Source organism: Sturnira hondurensis, unplaced genomic scaffold (assembly GCF_014824575.4).
Source record: "Sturnira hondurensis isolate 20B ecotype Veracruz unplaced genomic scaffold, ASM1482457v3 Scaffold0022824, whole genome shotgun sequence".
NCBI classification, from domain to species: Eukaryota; Metazoa; Chordata; class Mammalia; order Chiroptera; family Phyllostomidae; genus Sturnira; species Sturnira hondurensis.
The window spans coordinates 451,536-471,143 of record NW_028095455.1 but is presented as its reverse complement, the minus strand read 5'-3'; the positions used below and the strand labels follow the sequence as shown (position 1 = coordinate 471,143).

At 44.4% G+C, this 19,608-nt stretch overlaps 1 protein-coding gene across 1 annotated transcript; it reads right to left on the bottom strand.

Annotated features, from left to right (window-relative positions):
* Positions 1–2,650: 2,650 nt before the first annotated feature.
* On the bottom strand, positions 2,651–18,931 carry MLANA (melan-A). The gene is made up of 5 exons (XM_037036348.1): positions 18,832–18,931; positions 17,288–17,384; positions 13,182–13,278; positions 6,481–6,594; positions 2,651–2,954 (listed from the first exon to the last, which is right to left on the bottom strand). The coding sequence occupies exons 2-5, from the start codon at positions 17,362–17,364 to the stop codon at positions 2,886–2,888; spliced, it is 357 nt and encodes a 118-aa protein (XP_036892243.1). The 5' UTR covers positions 17,365–17,384; positions 18,832–18,931; the 3' UTR covers positions 2,651–2,885.
* Positions 18,932–19,608: the final 677 nt, after the last annotated feature.

Genomic DNA, 19,608 nt, shown 5'->3' with positions numbered 1-19,608 from the left:
TTCTACATTCTTCTGAGATGTTTTAATGATGTTCTGTCATCAATAACTTGCGATCAAGGGATTTTAATGCATTTCCAAATGACTGTGTCAATCCTTAAAGTTAAGCCATGAAATGAAGGTTTAAGAGCCTCACTGGTTTCTGTCCTTTTTGGAAAAGTTCTGTAATATTCTCAAATGACAAATGGATCTATCCAGATTTATAAGTGCTACCTAAGTCAGTGTTTATAACTTCAAAGGACTGGTCTTCTTCACTGGAGGTGACTTGGGGGCTTCCCTGATTTGTATAGTCAGTCTAAACTCACTGACTTTAACCCAGGCAGCAAATCTTTGGGCTAGCTCTTTTTTGCCCTCAAGTTTACCTGCTCTTTACTCTTTACAATCAGAGTCCATATTAGAACCTGCTAGGGAAAACCTTAGAGACTTGGGGCTTGAATCAAGCATCAGACAATACCTGACACCTGGTGGAGACCAGGTTCTATAACACAGAGCTCACTGCACAAATGGAAAGCAATATTATGTATCCAGTGAATTCGGGCAGGTGAAAAACTGCCACAGATGACTCCAGGCCATGAGCTGTGACCACTCTAGTCCTGACCTGACCCTGCAGGAAGCCCATGAGGTCAAAGCAGTGCCATGCCATTACCACTGTGCCCTCGAGGATGTCAGGCTTTTTAGTGAGCACCCTGCAGGGGAGGACTCCTGTGCCCAGGGCCCTGGGGAGGCGCATTCTCCTGAGTTCAAGTTTCCTTAGGCAGGAGGGATGCCTGATCCTGCCTGTGAAGGTCACAGGGATCTCCCTCCCCTGGAGGTACCCCTACAGCCCCCATTTGTTCAGTCCAGGTGGGCAGGGTTAGAGCACTGAAGGGCCTCAACAAAGGTGTTACCAGTCCTGGATTTCAGCATCAGATTTGGCAATGTCTTAACAGTTTATGGATATTCTGTGGGGCCAGTTGGTCCTCATTCAATCCAAGCATTCCTAGATGGACGAGTCTCTCCTTCAGTGGTGTCTCAGTGACCCAGGCTCCTTCCACCATGTGATTCTGCAGTCTTCAGCTCCCAGATCCCAAGGTTCTTCCAAAATTGGTCTCCAATCCAGGGAATGATTTCCAAAAGTGTGGTTGCCTCTGGGTAGGGAGCAGGTTCTACTTTTCGCTGAATCTGACACCTTAAATGCCTTGAAACAAAATCTCAGTTCTAGCTTTTCCCCAGCAAATTCAGCTCAACCCTCCTTGCCTGTTACCCAGGACAGATGCTGCCTTGAGGAACTGTGAAGAGGGACTTTTCCATGGGGAAGGAGAGAATGCTCATTGGATGATGGATGGTCTGGGGATCTTGGAGGAGTCCAGGGCTCAAGCCACAAATTATTCTGTAAATGTGGACGATGAAGTCTCAGACTAAGCCTTTCAATGAGGAAAGGAGCTGGCCAAATGCCTGATGGAGTTTACTTGGTTTAGAACTCATTTATTTGTTTGAAAAGGGAAGGGACAGAGCTTATTTTAAGTGGAAGGACTGGACAGAGAAGGGACAGTGAGGTATTCCAGCATTTTTGTGGACATTTTCTTCAATGTGTGTAACAAGTTTCTGTAGTCAGTGTTTTTTCTCTTCAGTGCAATCTTGTCTATTGTAGAAAATGCTGCGGTTAGGCTACCTGATGTTTCCATTGACACAAGACAATTGTAGGTGGTTTACCAACTCAGCATAAGAGAATACTGAGTCACATATTGAGAAAGTCATTTCTTTCTCTTGCAAGCCTTTTAATTATGTTAAAAGCTTTTCTCTGATTCTTGCTAATCTGGCTGTTTAATAAAGAGAGCAGGTTTCAGGTTGATAGCCTTCTGCAACCATCAGTATCTTCTTACCTTTTAATAAAAATAATTTCATTATCTTTATGTTTACAGTTGTCCTCTACTGACAGAAAATGATACTGATTTTCCATTTAGTGTGGTGATACACATTTAAGCCAAATTTTTTAAATGAGCTGACTGAAAGAAAAATATTAGATAGATAATAGTATACATGATATGTAGATGTCAACAACAAAAAAATTATAATGTTGCCAGCAAATGATAACACTCTTTGAGAATCTCTGGTCCTTTATGATTTCTTCTATATGCTCTTTTGAGAGGGATTTGGGAATCCACAGGAACTAAACTGCCAGTGTCGCACTTAAGGCAAAATATCAGCCAAACTTAGCTAGAGTAGCTTTTACCTATTTAAATTCTGTTACCACTTTCTGGTTTAATGGAAAATTCTTGTCATTAATTATGATAACACTGAGCCCTGAAATGAAATGCAGTTAGGACTGTGTTACTTAAGAGGATCTTCACAGTATGTTTTGTAGCATCATGGAACACGAAAAGACATCGCTGACATTTTCCTGATCGGATCAGTCTGACTATATGATTGGGTACATCAATCAGCTCTTGGTCTTAAAGCTGTAAAGTTATCCTTTGTGAGTACTCCATAGCACAAACGTACCTGTTAGAGTTCAGTTTGTTCAGGAGGTTGCTCCTTCCAAAAGCAGAATAGTAGTTTGTTAGTTATTGGTGAGATTTCAACCAAAAAGAAATTGAATGGTCCCGGAACACACACTTAAATTCTATTCATCCAGAAATAACACCACAGATACATGAGCATTGCTACTGGTACAGACGGTATCATGCATTACAACATTTATTGACAAAGCTTTTCCATTTTGATAGTTTTCATCATTTCCTCAGTTAGTATTGCTAGTTGACCTACTAAATTTAACACTAAGCTTATTATTAGAGATGGTATGCACTGTTTCTACAGCATTCTGAAGCAAAATATTAAATGTCTGTGTTAAATGTAATCCAAAGCATGAGGGAGATCATCTCAGCAGCTCTCAGGGGCCTCGCTGGCTCTCACGGAGAGTACGGTGGTGGCGCCGGCTGTGTGGAGAGTTTCTCATAGGCAGGTGGAGCATTGGGAACCTGTGGGGATGAGAAAGGGAGAGTATGGGCCTGGCAGCAGCGCATGTGTTCCTGGGGAAGCCAGTAAGTCATCATAGGTAGCATCATATTTATACTTCTGCTCTGGACTGAAACGTTCAAGTGCCCACATCTAATTTCCCTCCAATAAGGTAATAATTGTTAAAGTTCACAAGCGTGTTTGTTGAAACATTGTTGGGGGCAGGAGTACAGAAAAAATAGGGTGAAGGGGCTTCCCAAAATCTCAGAAACTGGTATATGCCTGGAATATCCTTGTCAATAGAAGCCCCAAGCCCTAACTATTGAAACATTGGACCCTGTTTACAGACATTAAATACACTGCACTTTTACCATATAGGTAAGTCCTTGTAGTTATGTCTAAAGGTCATTGCTGCTATCAACAGAGCACAGATATGTCAGGCCTTCATTTAATGTTCACAGGAATTCTAGGAGTATTTTCATGTTATGGGTTGGGAAACTAAGGCACAGGGAAGTTAAGTCACTTACTTGCCCAAAGTCACACAACTAGTAAGTGTGGAGCTAAGAACAAACTCAGTGATTTGGCCCAGAGTCAGTACTTTCAACCATTATCATACATTGCACTCATGCCTGCACTGTCCAATAGAAACAGAGCGCACCATGTGATTGTAAGATTTCTAGTAGCCACAATTAAAAAGAAAAAGAAGCATGGAACATTAATCTTAATAATACATTTCATTTAACCTCACATATTAAAATATTACTATTTCAACACATAACCAACATGCTTCACACTAAGTCTTTGAAATCTGGTAGATAATACAACACATCTCAATTGAAACTACTATGTTTTAAATACACAATAGCCATGTGTAGCTGGTGGCTACCCTATTAGGCAGCACAGCTCTATACAATTAATGAAAGGTCTTTTATTTTTTCCCTTAGATATAGCTATTTTCAGGACATAGACAAATATACTAAAAACATAAGACAAAAAGGATATTGTATCCAGAACCACGTTCTTCCTTTGGATCCTATATGTAAAGCCCTCATTATTGACCTTGGAAAATCTGGGTATGAGAAAACACAATTTAAGAAAATAGACTTCCAGCCAAGATGGGGGCATACATAGGTACACTTTGCCTCCTTACACAACCAAAAGAAGGACAACAACAAATTTAAAAACAAAAAATAACGAGAACTGTCAGAAAATTGAACTGTGTAGAAGTCTGATAACTAAGAAGTTAAAGAAGAAACATCATCCAGACTAGTAGGAGGGGAGGAGATGGAGAAGAATCACGGCAAGGTGACAGCTGGAGGACCAGGCAGTCCCACATTTGCATGTGGATAAATATGAGTTAAAACTGGGGAGTGAGACAGATTGCACAACCCAGGGTTCCAGCATCAGAAAATAAAGCTTCACAACCTCTAGTAGTAAAAATTTGTGGGTGTGGTGATACTGGAGAGTAGCCTCTCAGGAGAGTTGGTTGGAGAGACCCACAGAGTTCTAGAATGTACACAAAACCAACCACCCAGGAATCAGCACCAGATGGGCCCAATTTGGTTATGGGCAGCAGGGGAAGTGATTGAAAGCCAGCCAAGAGCCTAGCATGCAATACTGCTCCCTCTTAGACCCCTCCCCAACATAGGGTCCCACAGTGCAGCCATGTGCATAGCTCTGCCCTGACAAATACCTAAGGCTCTGCCCCTTACTCCGTAACAGGCAGACTGAGACCAAAAAAATATGGCCCAAATGAAAGAACAGATCAAAATTCCAAAAATAGAACTAGGCTATGAAGAGATAGTCAACCTATCAGATGCAGAGTTCAAAACACTGGTAATCAGGATGCTCACAGAAATGGTTGGATATGGTTGCAAAATAGAGAAAGAAGTGAAGGCTATGCAAAGTGAAATAAAGGAAAATGTACAAAAAAAAAATAGTGAAGGGAAGGAAACCAGAATTCAAATCAGCAATTTGGAGCAGAAGGAAGAAATAAACATTCAGCCAGAACAGAGTGAAGAAACAAGAATTCAAAAAAAATGAGGAGAGGCTTAGGAACCTCTGGGACAACTTTAAACATTCCAACATCTGACTATAGGGGTGCCAGAATGAGAAGAGGGAGAGCAAGAAATTGGAAACTTAAAAAAAAAATAATGGAGAACTTCCCTAATCTGGCAAAGGAGATAGATTTCCAGGAAGTCCAGGAAGCTCAGAGAGTCCCAAAGAAGTTGCACCCAAGGAAACACACACCAAGGCACATCATAATTACTTTATCCAAGATGAAAGATAAGAAAAGAATCTTAAAAGCAGCAAGAAAAAGGAGACAGTTACCTACAAAGGAGTTCCCATTAGAAGGGGCTGGAAAGAAGTATTCAAAGCCATGAAAGGCAAGGACCTACATCCAAGATTACTCTGCCCAGTAAAGTTATCATTTAGAATGGAAGGGCAGATAAAGTGCTTCCCAGATGAGGTCAAGTTAAAGGAATTCATCATCACCAGTCCCTTGTTATATGAAATGTTAAAGGGACTTATCTAAGAAATCTAAGAAAAAGAAGATCAAAACCTGTGAACCATAAAATGACCACAAACTCACAACTATCAACAACTGAACCTAAAAATCCACAAAACCAAAAACCAACTAAGCAAATAACTAGAACAGGAACATAATCACAAAAATGGACATCATATGGAGGACTATCAGTGGATTGGGGGAGGGGAGAAAATGGGTGGGGAAAGTATAGGGAATAAGAAGCATAAACGGTAGGTACAAAATACACAGGGGGAGGTTAAGAATAGTATGGGAAATGGAGAAGCCAAAGAACTTATATGTATGACCCATGGGCATGAACTAAGGTGGGGGAATGCTGGTGGAAGGGGGTTGCAGGGCAAAGGGAAATAAAGAGGAGAAAAAATGGGAGAATTGTAATAGCATAATCAATAAAATATATTATTTTAAAAAGATTCAATCCCGCCCTGGCTGGTGTAGCTCAGTGAATTGAGCACGGGCTGCGAACCAAAGGGTCACCGGTTCGATTCCCAATCAGGGCACATGCCTGGGTTGTGGGCCGAGGGCCCCAGTGGGGGCCACATGAGAGGCAACCACACACGGATGTTTCTCTCCTTCTCTTTCTCCCTCCCGTCCTCTCTCTCTAAAAATAAATAAATAAAATATTTTTAAAAATATTCAATCCCTGTCTCTGCTTATTGTGTCTGCTAGGTGACAGGTAGCGTGAACACACCGGCTTTTCTGCTTTCATGATGACTATAGCCTACCTTCATCTCGGCGTGTGACCAACTGTGAAACAGACTACCTAGATGAGTCACACCCAAAATCCTGACCTACAGATCTTGTGAAATCAATAAATGCTGTTTTAAAACACACACAAAAAAAGAAAGAAAATCTCTGAGCTTCCTGTGTTTTTTACCTTTATTATTTTTTACTATGGTAAAATAGACATAACATAAAATTTACCATGTTAACCCATCTGTAGATGTGTAGTTCAATAGCATTAAATACATTCACATACTCCTCTCAGGATATGAACCTACCGCAAGATCATAGTTGTTCTCCTGAAAAGGTAGTTTGCTATCTTGTGGACCAGGTCCCTTGGACAGACATCTTCCTGTTAAGGTGCTTTGAGTACCAGCATAAAAGCTTTTGTCCTGAAATGTGAATTCACAAAAGTCAGTGGGTGAGAGGAAATAATTGAGTCCATTAAAGAAATGAGAAAAGAGGTGATGTTTTAAGAATGGGTTTTAGCCGTGGCTGGTGTGGCTCAGTGGATTGAGTGCCAGCCTGTGAACCGAAGGATCACTGATTTGATTCCCAGTCAGTTCACATGACTGGGTTGCAGGCCAGGTCCCCCACTGAGGGTGTGCGAGAGGCAACCACACTGATGTTTCCCTCTCTTTCTCTCTCCCTCCCCCTCTCTAAAAATAAATAAATAAACTCTTTTTAAAAAACGAATGGGTTTTGCCCTGGCTGGCATAGCTCAGTGGATTGAGCTGGAGCCTATGAACCACATGATCATGGTTCGATTCCCAGTCAGGGCACATGCCTGGGTTGCAGGCCAGTTCCCAGCAGGGGACTCACGAGAGGCAACCGTACATTGATACCTCTCTCTCTCTCTCCTTCCCTTCCCCTCTAAAGATAAATAAATAAATAAAAATATTTTTAAAAAAAGAATGGGTTTTAATCTTGATTGTGGCACATACTCTGTGTTCCCTCTGAATTCCAGTTTTTGCATCTGTAATATGAAAATAACATTGCCTACCTCTCAGAGTTGTTAGAGGAATTAACGAAAGGTAAAACGTGTAGTACAGTGCCTGACACCCATTAGTTAATGAATATTTTTAAAGGGAAGGAGAAAAAGAGTGAAACGAAAAAATGAACCTCAGAATGATTGCAAGATGAGTAGATCAGAGCTGATGAGGCAAGAGCTGATAGCACAGTGGGGACAGGCATATGACAACGTCACACCAGGGATTTAATACTCTATTCCGTCTCTCCCACAAGGACAGCAGAGTATCTTAATCACTATGAATGCATACACTATGACAGAAATGCTCTGGTTGCAGCCCTGAGTCAAGTTGCAACAATAATGACAAGTCAGTCTAAGGCTGTGATGCCCCCTGAGTTACTGCAGGGAGGATAGGTAAACGCTTAGTGCTTTGCAAAGGATTAGAGGATGATGCTCTTCATCCCTAGAATAGAATGACAACAGTTTGTACAAGACAGAGATACAAACCAAAGTGGAGCCTGCTGAAGTGACTCGCCTGGGTGAGAGGGAGTATTGCATCACTGAGTTGGTTAAAATTGCTGGCATCTCATGATAACAAAAAACAGACTTTAGTTGCTTTTATTATTGTTGTTAACTTCTCTACTGCAGTGGTTTTCAAACTTTAGCATGCATCAGCATCACCTGGAGGGCCTGTTGGACACATTTCTGGGTGTGGGCCCAGAACTGGACAACTGTTCAGTTCTGGACAACTCAGCTACACTCAAATACTTAGCGGGACCAAGCAGGTGATGCAAAAGGGGATCAAAAAGGTCCAGCAGGGGCCGGCAGAGGGCAAGAGGGATTGTATACCCCATCTAAGGAGACTGTATAGCTGCCAGTTTTTCTCAGATCTTTTGCTTTTTGGGAAAAGACACTATAAATCAAGGTTTTTATGTTAAATGTTATTTTATTTTTAAGTGTTTTTTATTGATTTTGCTATTACAGTTTTCCTAATTTTTCCCCCTTAATCCCCCCTCCACCCTGTTCCCCCAACCCTCCAGCATTCCCCCCCCCTTAGTTCATGTCCATGGGTTGTACATATAAGTTCTTTGAGTCCTCTGTTTCCTATACCATTTTTTATTTCTCCCCATCTTTTTTATGCTTACTAATTATGCTTCTTCTTCCCTGTACCTTNCTCCCCCAACCCTCCAGCATTCCCCCCCCCCTTAGTTCATGTCCATGGGTTGTACATATAAGTTCTTTGAGTCCTCTGTTTCCTATACCATTTTTTATTTCTCCCCATCTTTTTTATGCTTACTAATTATGCTTCTTCTTCCCTGTACCTTTCCTCTCTATTCCTCCCTTCCCCCTCCCCACTGAACTCCCTCTGTGTGATGTCCATTTCTCTGATTCTGTTCCTGTTCTGGTCATTTTAAATGTTAGCATCTAATTCAACTCTTAAAAACACAGGCCCAAACATCTCTGTGAGCCAAATCCAGCATGTGCTCTGTGGCCTCAGCTGAGGGAGGCTGGAACAGGGCTGCCGTGCAGGTGAGCAGCGGCTCTCCAGGCTTGCCTGTGGACTGTGGCTGACCTCTGAGGTCTATCGGGTTGCACGAGAAGGGTGTCAAGGCAGGTTTCCAAGGTGGAGAAGTATTTGGAACATCAGTTAGATGAGGCCAGACACGTATTGGGCTAATAACTACACAGTCTGCAAAATGTAAAAAAGTAGTTTTCTGATTTCTGGCCAAGATGGAGGTGTAAGTAGATACACTTTACCTCCCCACACCACCAGAAGGATAACAACAAATTTAAAAACAAAAAACAACTAGGACTGCCAGAAAATTGAACTGCATGGAAGTCTGAAAACCAAGGAATTAAAGAAGAAACATTCGTCTAAACTGGTAGGAGGGGCAGAGACGGCCTAGGGCAGAGAGGACAATAGGAAGGCCAGAAGGGGAGAAGAACAAGAGCAAGAAATTGAAAAGTTATCTAAACAAATAAGGAAGGAGAACTTCCCCAATCTGACAAAGAAAATAGACTTCCAGGAAGTCCAGGAAGCCCAGAATCCCGAAGAAGTTGGACCCAAGGAAGCACATACCAATGCACATCATAATTACATTAACCAAGATTAAAATGGAGAGAATTCTAGAAGCAGCAAGAGATAAGGAGACGGTAAGCTACAAAGAAGTTCCCAACAGACTGTCGGCTGATTTCTCAAAAGAGACCTTACAGGCAAGAAGGGGCCAGAAAGATGTATTCCAAGTCATGAAAGTCAAGGACCTACATCCAAAGTTACTCTATCCAGCCAAGCTATCATTTAGAATGGAAGGGCAGACAAAGTGCTTCCCAGATGAGGTCAAGTTAAAGGAATTCATCATCACCAGTCCCTTATTATATGAAATGTTGAAGGGACTTATCTAAGGAAAAAGAAGATCAAAAACTGAACAGTGAAGTGACCACAAACTCACAACTATCAACAACTGAACCTAGAAAACGCAAAACAAAAAGCAACTAAGCACACAACTAGAACAGGAACAGAATCACAAAAATAGACATCACATGCAGGACTATCAGAAGGTCTGGGCAGGGGAGAGAATGGGGGGAAAGGTATAGAGAATAAGAAGCATAAATGGTAGGTACAAGATACACAGGGGGAGGTTTAGAATAGTATGGGAAACGGAGAAGCCAAAGAACTTATGTGTCTGACCCATAGGCATGAACTAAGGGGGAGGGATGCTGGAGGGTGGGAAGGTACAGGGCAGAGGAGAATAAAGGGCAGGAAAAAAATGGGACAATTGTAATGGCATATAATCCATTAAATAAATAAATAACAAATAAAAAAAGAAGTTGTTTTCCTCAACTCTGGCTCACCTCCTAGAAGGATACATGCACAAGGACTTTAATCTTGACATGAGGACACTGGGAGGTTCTGGTCCCCTCCCTGACTCCCAAAGATACACCTCAGAAAAGATATTTAATGTGTTCTCTGCCTTTAGTCAATAATCACTCTTATTCTTTTTCTTTGTTTTTTAACTCCCTCCCCTGCCACAGTGTGCACCTCAAAATGCAGGTTCCTGGTTCCTGGTTCTCACCACCAGAGCTGGTCCTAAAATCTGCGTTTTAGCAAGAAGCCCCAGAGATTCCCGTGCAGGATCCCCCGACCAAGCTCTGAGAAACAGAACTGGAGGAGACGTGAGCATATAAACGGAGCTGTCCGCAGGGGCCTCGAAAGTCTCTCCAGGAATCAAAAGCATTGTGTTCTGACTTTCAAGTAAAAGAGTAAAATTGGTAAATACAAAAACCAACTTCCAGTGCCTTGCAAATCATTTTTCTGAAAAAAAAAACATGTTGCTGAAAAAGCAGTCTTTCTCTTCAAAAGACATTTTCCAGATATAAGGGGAATTATTAGCCAACAGAAATTTTAGGAGATCTTAATTCCAACCAACCCTGATACCTCCCATGTTCAGTGAAAGTGGGAAAGCAGGTATTTTAAAGCTCAATGAGGGTTTTTAAAGATGGAGTAACTCAAATATCCAGAACTTGCTTTATTGTCATTCACATACTTCTGTTTTAAAATGAAAGTAGAATCACCAAAGAGAGACTGGGAGGTAATCATGTAATTAAATGCAGTACTTAATGCACTATTTTACATAATTTTGCCTGCATTTCTTAGACTGCTGATTCCAAACCTGGCATTTCAGGAGATATGGAAGTCTCAAAATGAGATTTTGTTATTAGTTTTAAAAATAAATGACAGAGCCCTGGCTCAGTGGATTGAGTGCCTGCCTGCAAACCAAAGTGTCACCAGTTCAATTCCCAGTCAGGGCACATGCCTGGGTTGCAGGCTGGGACCTCAGTAGGGGGTGTGCAAGAGGCAACCACACATTGATGTTTCTTTCTCTCTTCCTTCTCTCTCTCTAAAAATAAATAAATGACAGAGCATTTTTAGACAGTCAGGAATCAGGGAATATAAACATAAAAATTCCAGAAACTGCAGATTACCGATGTAGACCTAGAGTAATGGAGACATGATAAGTTGAATTTGAACCTTACCAAGCAAAATGTTCACAGTGCCCAAGCCCACAATGTTAAGATTCTCTCTGTTATTCTTAAATGAGTTTAAGAATGGGATTGTTGGAGCAGAAAGGAAAGAAAAAAAGTCCTTTGCAAAAGTCCTTTTGCTCAACATCATCTAGCTAGCAATTGTGGGCAGTTAGGAAATTGGTACCAACATAATGAGATTGTAGGGTTTTTACTCCTTAAAAAGCTAAATCATTGTGATTTTTTTGTGTACAAACATAGAATGAGTAAAAACTATATAGAAAAATATATATATATTTAAAGATTTTATTTATTTATTTTTAGAGAGAGGGGAAGGTAGGGAGAAAGAGAGGGAAAGAATCATCAATGTGTGGTTGCCTCTCACACACCCACCACTGGGGACCTGGCCTGCAACCCAGACATGTGCCCTGACTGGGAATCGAACTGGCAACCCTTTGGCTCACTGGCCAGCACTCAGTCCACTGAGCTACACCAGCCAGAGCTAGAAAATATATACATAAAAACTTATATACACCATGTTATATCATGTAGCTAGGTATAGAACAGAGCAAATGAGGCTTAGAGAAATTAGAAACTAAGGGCACCAAGCAGGTCAATGGCAGACAGTAAGACCAAAACCTGATGCCATACAATCAAGTGACTGCTATGTGCTAGGCACTGTGCTGGACACTGGAAGTACATAGATGAATAAGAAAAATTTCCAGCCTTGGCTGGTGTGGCTCAGTGGATTGAGCACCAGACAGGTGTGAGGAAAGGGCCACATGGGACTGCCCTAGCTTCCCAGTAAGGAGGAGGAGAATTCGAAGCTACAGCTTTCACCTTCCCCTTCTCCTCCTCCCACACCAGTGGCCGTGGCCTCCCACACCAGTCCTCCCCTCCGTCATGGAACCTCCTCTGAATGAAGCGCTTCTGAACGAGGATTGGGACTTTCCAACATCTGTTGTAAAGGTCAATTTTTCCACTAGGCATCAACCTCAGAAGCTTTCAGATCTGCAATAACAAGAGAGAGAGGAGAGGGAAGGAGTGGTAGAGGAATAAAGAGAGAGAGAGAGTGCCCTGGCTGGTGTGGCTCAGTAGATTGAGTGCTAGCCGGCAAACTGAAAGGTTGCCAGTTCAGTTCCCAGTCAGGGCTCATGTCTGCATGGTGGGCCAGGTCCCCAGTTGGGAACATGCAGGAGGCAACCAGTCAATGGTTCGCTCCCTCTCTCCCTCCCTTCCCCTCTTTCTAAAACTAAATAAATAATTTTAAAAAATAAACTGAGGTTTCTGAAACCTGTAAGTTCTATTGTTTAGAGACTCTGATGTTTCCGATTTGTGGAAGACCCTGCTGCCCCAAGACTGGACTGTGTTAGCTTTCTGGCTGTATGGTAAAGAAAAAAATATCCTGTTAAAATCACTTGGCCATCAAAGGAAGATGGAGCCTGTTAAAAACCTGGTGGTCCTTTGTGCTGCTGAGGAGTGAATAGTTACTTTATTGCGCTGATGCTAGATGGCTTCTAGGCATACTGGGCTGCTTGGTATAGCAGTTAGAAGAATTCCCAGGCAACGTGAGAGGAAAGGGGTGAAGAGGCAAAGTGAGAGGAGTAGCCACTAAGTGCAGTAACAGAGGCAGTGAGAATCCCCAGAAGAGCTGGTGGGCCTGGTGCACCTCATACGCTGCTCTTGACTGTGCCAGGTGACCCTGAGCCCTGCCCTGGGCCTCACAGGCTGTCGGTGCTCAGCCACACACTCAGCCATCACTCAAGTTTGCTCTGAGACCAAAGAGCAGACAAGTTCCTCATTGCTGTTGATGCCTGGACAGAGGCCGAAGAAGAGTGGCAAGGAGTACAATGTAGAAAAAGGTTCATCAGAACCAGGGGTCAGAGCTAGAGGTGACCATGGGAATGTTACAGGCCAGAAATTCAGAGACAGAAGGGAAGTGGGTCCTGGGTCTAGAAGGATCCCAGCAATGGGCACTTTACCAACCTTCAGGCTCCTGTATCCACTTCGTCTTCTACAATACCAGCAGCCAAGGAGCAGCAAAATTCCCAGGATCACTGTCAGGATGCCAATCCCTGCGAACCTGGCCCAAGAAGTAGACAAATTCACCTTGGTACAGAAGCCTTGTTCCACATAGTGTTCACGGGGACTTTGCCAGTCCAAAACCACATAATTTCCCCAAGTCCCCAAGTGATTTCCCACCACACGGCACACTGGCTACCCACCAGACCCCCCACACTTGTGTGCAGGGACAGCACCTCCTCTGGCACCCCTCAGGTGTGTGCCAACAGAAGTCATGCTAACTGGCATGGGCCCAAACACCCAAGCTCCTGGGTACAGGAGCAACTGTACAGGAGCAAGTGACCCTTATGTGGACAATATGTTTATTGAGACTGAATTATCTTTTCACTGGAGCTGGTTTAGATCATTTTCCCCAACTATCAGTCCATGAAAAGAAAATGGAAATTAGCATTGACTTAACATCTGCTATAAGCCAGGTGCTGTGCTGAACATTCTAGATACATGAGCTTGTTTAATTCTCACAACAACCCTGTGAGGTAGGCAGCCCTTGGGGTCCCCATTTCACAGGTGAGGAAATAAATGCAGAGATTAAGTGCCTTGCTGAAGTCATACATGGGACAGAGCTAGGATTTGAACTTGACTCTCCCTTGATCGGATTTGTGTCTTCTCCTCCCACCCCCTCCCCACCACCTCACTCCTTGCCGGTCTCCTCTCTCCACTCCTGCCCTACTATACTCAAGTTCCCAGCATCATTTCTCCCAGAGTGAGGGCGACCCACCCCGCTTTCTCCCACAGTCCTCCCCACAGTGCTGACCAGCAGGGAGCTTACCTGTTTCTTCTAGAAATGGAAAAAAGAGCTCCCAGAGGAATTTCTGTTTTTGGGGGGAGGTCTTTTTTTAAAATTGGTATCCTCAATACTTAGAAAGGGTCAGGCATGTAGGTGTCTTAAGAAATATTTCTTAAAGATAAGTAGATGGATAAATGGATACACAGTTGTATGGATGGGCAAACAAATGAAGAAAAATGAAAAAATGAACTATGGCTGATCACAAATTCACATCCTTCCCCCATAACACCAACCTCTCTGAAAAATAAATGAACAATTGAATGTCTTGTTAAAATAATTATTTACAAATATTCGGATTTGTAGCAAACATAACTTGAACCTCTTGTGAGTCATTGACACTAGTGAGGATAATGAACGAGATGAGCGATTTACCACAGAGCAAGTTTGGTTTGGGCAGGGGGACAGGTCAGAAAGAGAAGGAGAGAGCTTGGAAGTGGGCGGGGGCGGGGGGGCTTGGGGCTGGCACACTCTGACTGAAGGAATGGAAGTAGGACTGTGGGATTTAGAGGTCTCTGAGACTGTTACTGTCTCATAGAGATGCCAGAGCCCAGCCCAGCTAGGACACATGTCCTGTGTTTGTGCTCAGCTGGGCCTCCACTTGCTCCAGGAATGCAGAGCAGCTCCCCAAGGACCGGATCAGAGGGGTTAGTGTCTGCTTGCTCTGGTCTCTGCTGAGTGACCTGGAAGAGGCATCTCGGAAGGGAGCCTTGGGGTGGCCGGGGTGAGAGGGCCGGCCTGGCTGGTCTGCCTGCCAAGTCAGAGAGGCCAGATGGCTTTTGGAGTCAGGCGCTCTGTGGATATTTAGTAGGTACCCCCAAGCTGGCCAGGCAGAGATAACTAGCAGAACTAGGGCTGGGGCTCAGCCCTGGGGAGAAGCGTCTGAGCTGCACCTGGAGCAAAGCTGAAGCACCCCGAGAAGGGCCTGCTCCTCAGCAGCATGGTGCAGTGCAGGCATCCACGCCAGCCTTTTGGACTCTGTGTCCAGTGGTCCGTGGGAAGCACTACTTCCCCTGTTTCCAGGCCCTGGGGCTCTGCTTTCCCTGCATAGCATTGTCAATTAGCTGACATCTGCCTGATTTTCCACTTCACAGCATGAAAAACATCAACAAAGTGGGGGGTGCAGTCTTTTATCCGTGACTTGCTCTGCAAGAAAGGCTCTGCTGTGCTGGGTGATTTATGAGAGATTGAGCAGCTGCAGGTGAAACAGGTCTAACTGAGGCTTTGCCTGGAGAGACTTTGGCCCAATACCACCTACTGGACCCCCTTCATCTCAAGACCTGTGAGGACTGAGGCTCCTTCTCCCAATGGGGTAGAGAGAAGCCTGGGATGGCAGTGCTGGGTAAAACTCTAAGCTAATTATTCAGGCCACTCCCCCCACTCCAGACTGTGAAGCGGACACCTACCACTACCTTAGGGGCTACTCCACCACTCCCTGAGCACCAGTGTGTGCCAGCTCCCCCCCACACACACACACACAGGCTTTTATTCCCTCCTCATGACGATCATCTGAGGTAGGTATGGAGGTCATTTCAGAGCTGCTATCCCAAGACTCAGTCTGGTAAAATGCCTAAGGTTGCACAATAGGTGAAGTGGCAGAATCCACTTTCACAGCGACTGGCCCAAGATGCCCAGGGAGTAAGTGCTTGAGTGTGGGCCAGACCCGGGCTTCCCATCGTCCTCGCCAGTGCCTTCCCTGCTGTATCACCCTGTCCTGAAGAAAAGCTGTCACATGGAGCGTTTAGTGGGCTCTCGTGACTACAGGCAGCTGATTCAGTTTCCCAGCATGCCTGTGTTCTGACTTGCCCACTGGGTCTGCGGTTATTCCCTTGGACGTCATGACACAGACAGAGCTCTGTTCCCGCTCTGCACACACAGTCACGTTGCACTCCCACACCCACGGGGATGACTGACAGCGGAAAACATCGACACAAGCCAGACACTGCAGAAGAACTCTCTACCCAGCTAGTCTGAGGGCCTCAGGATGTCACCCAAGTACCTCCTGCAATAGAGTCACCTGAGATGTGTGTTAAAGTGCAGACCCTGGGTCCCCACCCCAAGTCCTGCTGTATCAGTCTCTTGGGACTAGGGAACTGCATTTCTTCAAGTTCCATGGGTGATTTACACTCTCTCAACTGATAGAGGCCCCCTCTCTCTACTGCTACTTAGCCATAGAATCTGTTGAGTCATCATGCAGAAGCTGAAACAGTATCCTACTGAACACCACGTGCAATGTACCCCCTCAAAGAGTGCACTTCTGCTCTTGGGACATTTTTTCAGAACATCTGTCGACCCCCACCCTCAATTGACCATGTAAGGACGTTAGAAAATTCCACAGGCTCTTTGAAAAAATGCTCCCAGCCTGAATGCTTGCTTGCCCCTGTTAGTTTATTCTAGCACAGATTTGTCAACAGTTCTTTCCCAAGGGAGAGGAGAGTAGGTTTGTGGGAAATTGTCATCAGACCACTTAAAAGATGGTCCAAATAAAACCCGGTTCCTCGTTTGTCCTGTTGGAGTCCCCACTTAGAGGGAGGCACTCCCTTCCCACCACCACGCCCTCCCCCACAGGCAGAGCGTGTCCCTACGGCCCACATTCCCATCGTAGCCCTTCCTCTTGCTGACGTTATTCTCGTACCTAAATCTCCTGCTGGATCGTAAGATTTTTTTCAAAGGAAAGAATAGCATCTCGGGAGGGCTAGACAATGCTCAGCTCTTCGAAACCCTTAATCATATAAATACTTATTTTTAGTTGATTCAGCATACCAAACACTTTTCCATGGGATAAAGGATGATGCAAAGGTTCTGACCACCATCCTCACCCAGGGGTCAGGCACAAATGGAATCACACCTGCCCTTCATCTTCACTTGCTCTTTGGCAACTTACCTTTGTTGTGTCTGCAGACTACCTTCAGGAGCCTGAGAGGAGTAGGACACGGCTTGAGGAAAGAGGCAACCTGCTCCCAGACTTGTGTTTTTCAGTCTGGGAACCTAGAGCAAAGGCCTGACAGCCAAGAATGCAGACAAAATGGCCAGATTCAACTTTTCACCACTCCTATCACCTCACCTGTTCAGCCTCAGAGAAGCTTGTGTGAGTCCCTGTGGGACCAGCGTCTCCACACCTCATTGCCAGTTTTTACCCTCTGGAGAAATAAACACTGGAGAGATCTATGGAGAGGTGTGTGTCAGTGGAATTCAGAGGATAAATTAGCAAAAGTTTTGAACTTACCCTTCGGCCGTGATGTAGGTGTGGCCATGCCCTCTCTTTGGGTACCCATAGCTGTATTGGGCCTCTTCACTTGGCATCTTGTGGGGTCACAGGACACCTAACAGCAGAGGCATGTGGGCTTCATTTAATGTGTCCAGAGCATCCTCACTCCATGAAGACCCACAAAGACATTGCCACTAGGTGACCATTGACAACACCTGGGGCCTCTGGTTTCTCTTTGTGAGAGACTATGTATCTGCTTCTTTCATTGATATTGCATGGAGACTGCTCAGGTTTCTAACCCCTTCCACCAACTGAGAATTAAGTTCAAAGAAAAAAACTGAAAACAAAAAAGCAAATGCTTTCGAATTGAGTTATTATTGAGAGGGACATGCTCTTCATTTGCCTTCAATTGGACTCTATAACATAAACTGTAGAGAAACAAGCAAACAAAAAGCATTTTTATCAGTCCTTACTTTCCTTGGGCCAAAACTGTGCTTAGTAGAAGGAGTTATTTCTCTCCAAAGATATTATTGGATACCAATCCTTGGAAGGCCATGACAATAACGCATGTGGCCAAGCACAGTGTCCTCCCAGCCCACTTTCCAAGGGAGGAAAACGCCCACACGGGTGCCGGGTCTAGTGCACATTCACCGCCCCCCCCCAAATAGGCTGAAGATGCCCACAACTTGACTTTGATAACAATTCACTGATCCTCCCCCTGAACTCAATTTCTGCTTCTCCCTCGTTCATGTCTCATGACTGGGGTTTAAATACATAAACAACACTTGGGGGTGTGTTATTTATATATATTATAACGCAAACATTTAAGCAATAATACAAATAGACAAACAAAAAGCCCACGGACGGCAGTGGTCGTGATTAACGTGTGCTTGTTAAAAAACGAACAGTCGTTTCTCTTCTCTCCTTGCCGTCATGTATTTTTCTTCCCTCTTACCATTCTCATGAACTTCAAAGGTCTGGTCCCCATAGAATTACATTAATGAGCCCGTTTAGAACAGCAGGAGAGAAGTGGAAGAGCAGAGTGGGGAATTCACTACATGAATCCTTTCCATTGGGGCATTTCACGTGAAATTTGCCCTTCCCAGTGGTAAAAAAGAAATTACAGTTGAACTCACTGATCGCTCAGGTGAATAATATAGGGGTGAACCCTGTGTCCAAAATCACAGACTCAAAATGTGATTAATTCTGTGTCAAATTGATTTTGTAAATCTATAAATCCAGTTCAGAGCCTTGGCAAACGGGGGTAGGGTCAGCCAATGCCCCTCCCCCCACATGAACCAGGAACAACAGCCCTTAAAGTGACAGAATGATGCTGCTCACAAGCGGGCCTTCCCCGGTCCTCTGCTCTACCACTTGGCAGTCTAGAGAGAGCATCTAGGAGACTCTGTGCACCTACAGAACTTGGAGAATTACAAACAGTGAGGAGAAATTCTGCTAGTGGCCAACATCAGGGAGGCAATGGAAGAGGGTGGAGGAGTCCACCAGAATCTCCCAGACCCTCCTCTGAAACAACAGGACCACAATCACACACATGCCCTTACCTTCCTGGATTGGATCGTCCTCCGCCTGCGTCTGTAGTGGGACCTGTGTGTGCAGAATGCTTCTCCTCCCTTAATCTTCCTTTCTTTTTCCCCCCTGGTCTTGAGTCCCATGTTAGTCACGAGTTCGGATTTCTGCAGGGTCATCTGTGATTGCTTAATTGGCGTGAATATAACCAGCTTCGTTCCTCCCCTCAAAAAGTCACGCCTCACAATGGCCTCTGTTTTCCCCAAACCCAGGGTTTTATCCTAGGAAAGCCCTTTATTTTAAATGCTAGTCCCTCCTCTGTAGGGTTGCTGGTTAAAATATAGGGTGCCTGGTTATCTTTGAATTTCAGAAAAACAATTTTTAATATACCTGTGGCCCATTTTTTAATATATGTCCCACTTCCTGCATGGAACCTTTTTTTAATCCTCACCTGAGGCTCTGTTTATTGATTTGAAAAAGAGAGAGACATGGATGTGAGAGAAAGATTGATCAGCTGCCTCCCCTACACGCCGGGACTGGGGACCAAACCCACAACCTTTTGGTGCATTGCACTGTTACAGAAGAAAGTCTCAGAAGCTTGGTTCTTCCCGCCCATGCAATAAAGAATTAGAGATCAGCAAGTATATTAGTGTGCAAGCAAGGTTTATTGGTGATTGTTCTCATGGAAGAGAACGGGCCTAACTAAGGTGGGGGCGGGGGCTGAAAGGCACAGGTTCAGGGTGCAGCAGGGTACGGGTGGAGAAAGTGAGAGCGATCAAAGGCCGGGGTGGCAAGCGCTGGGGTGATGAGGG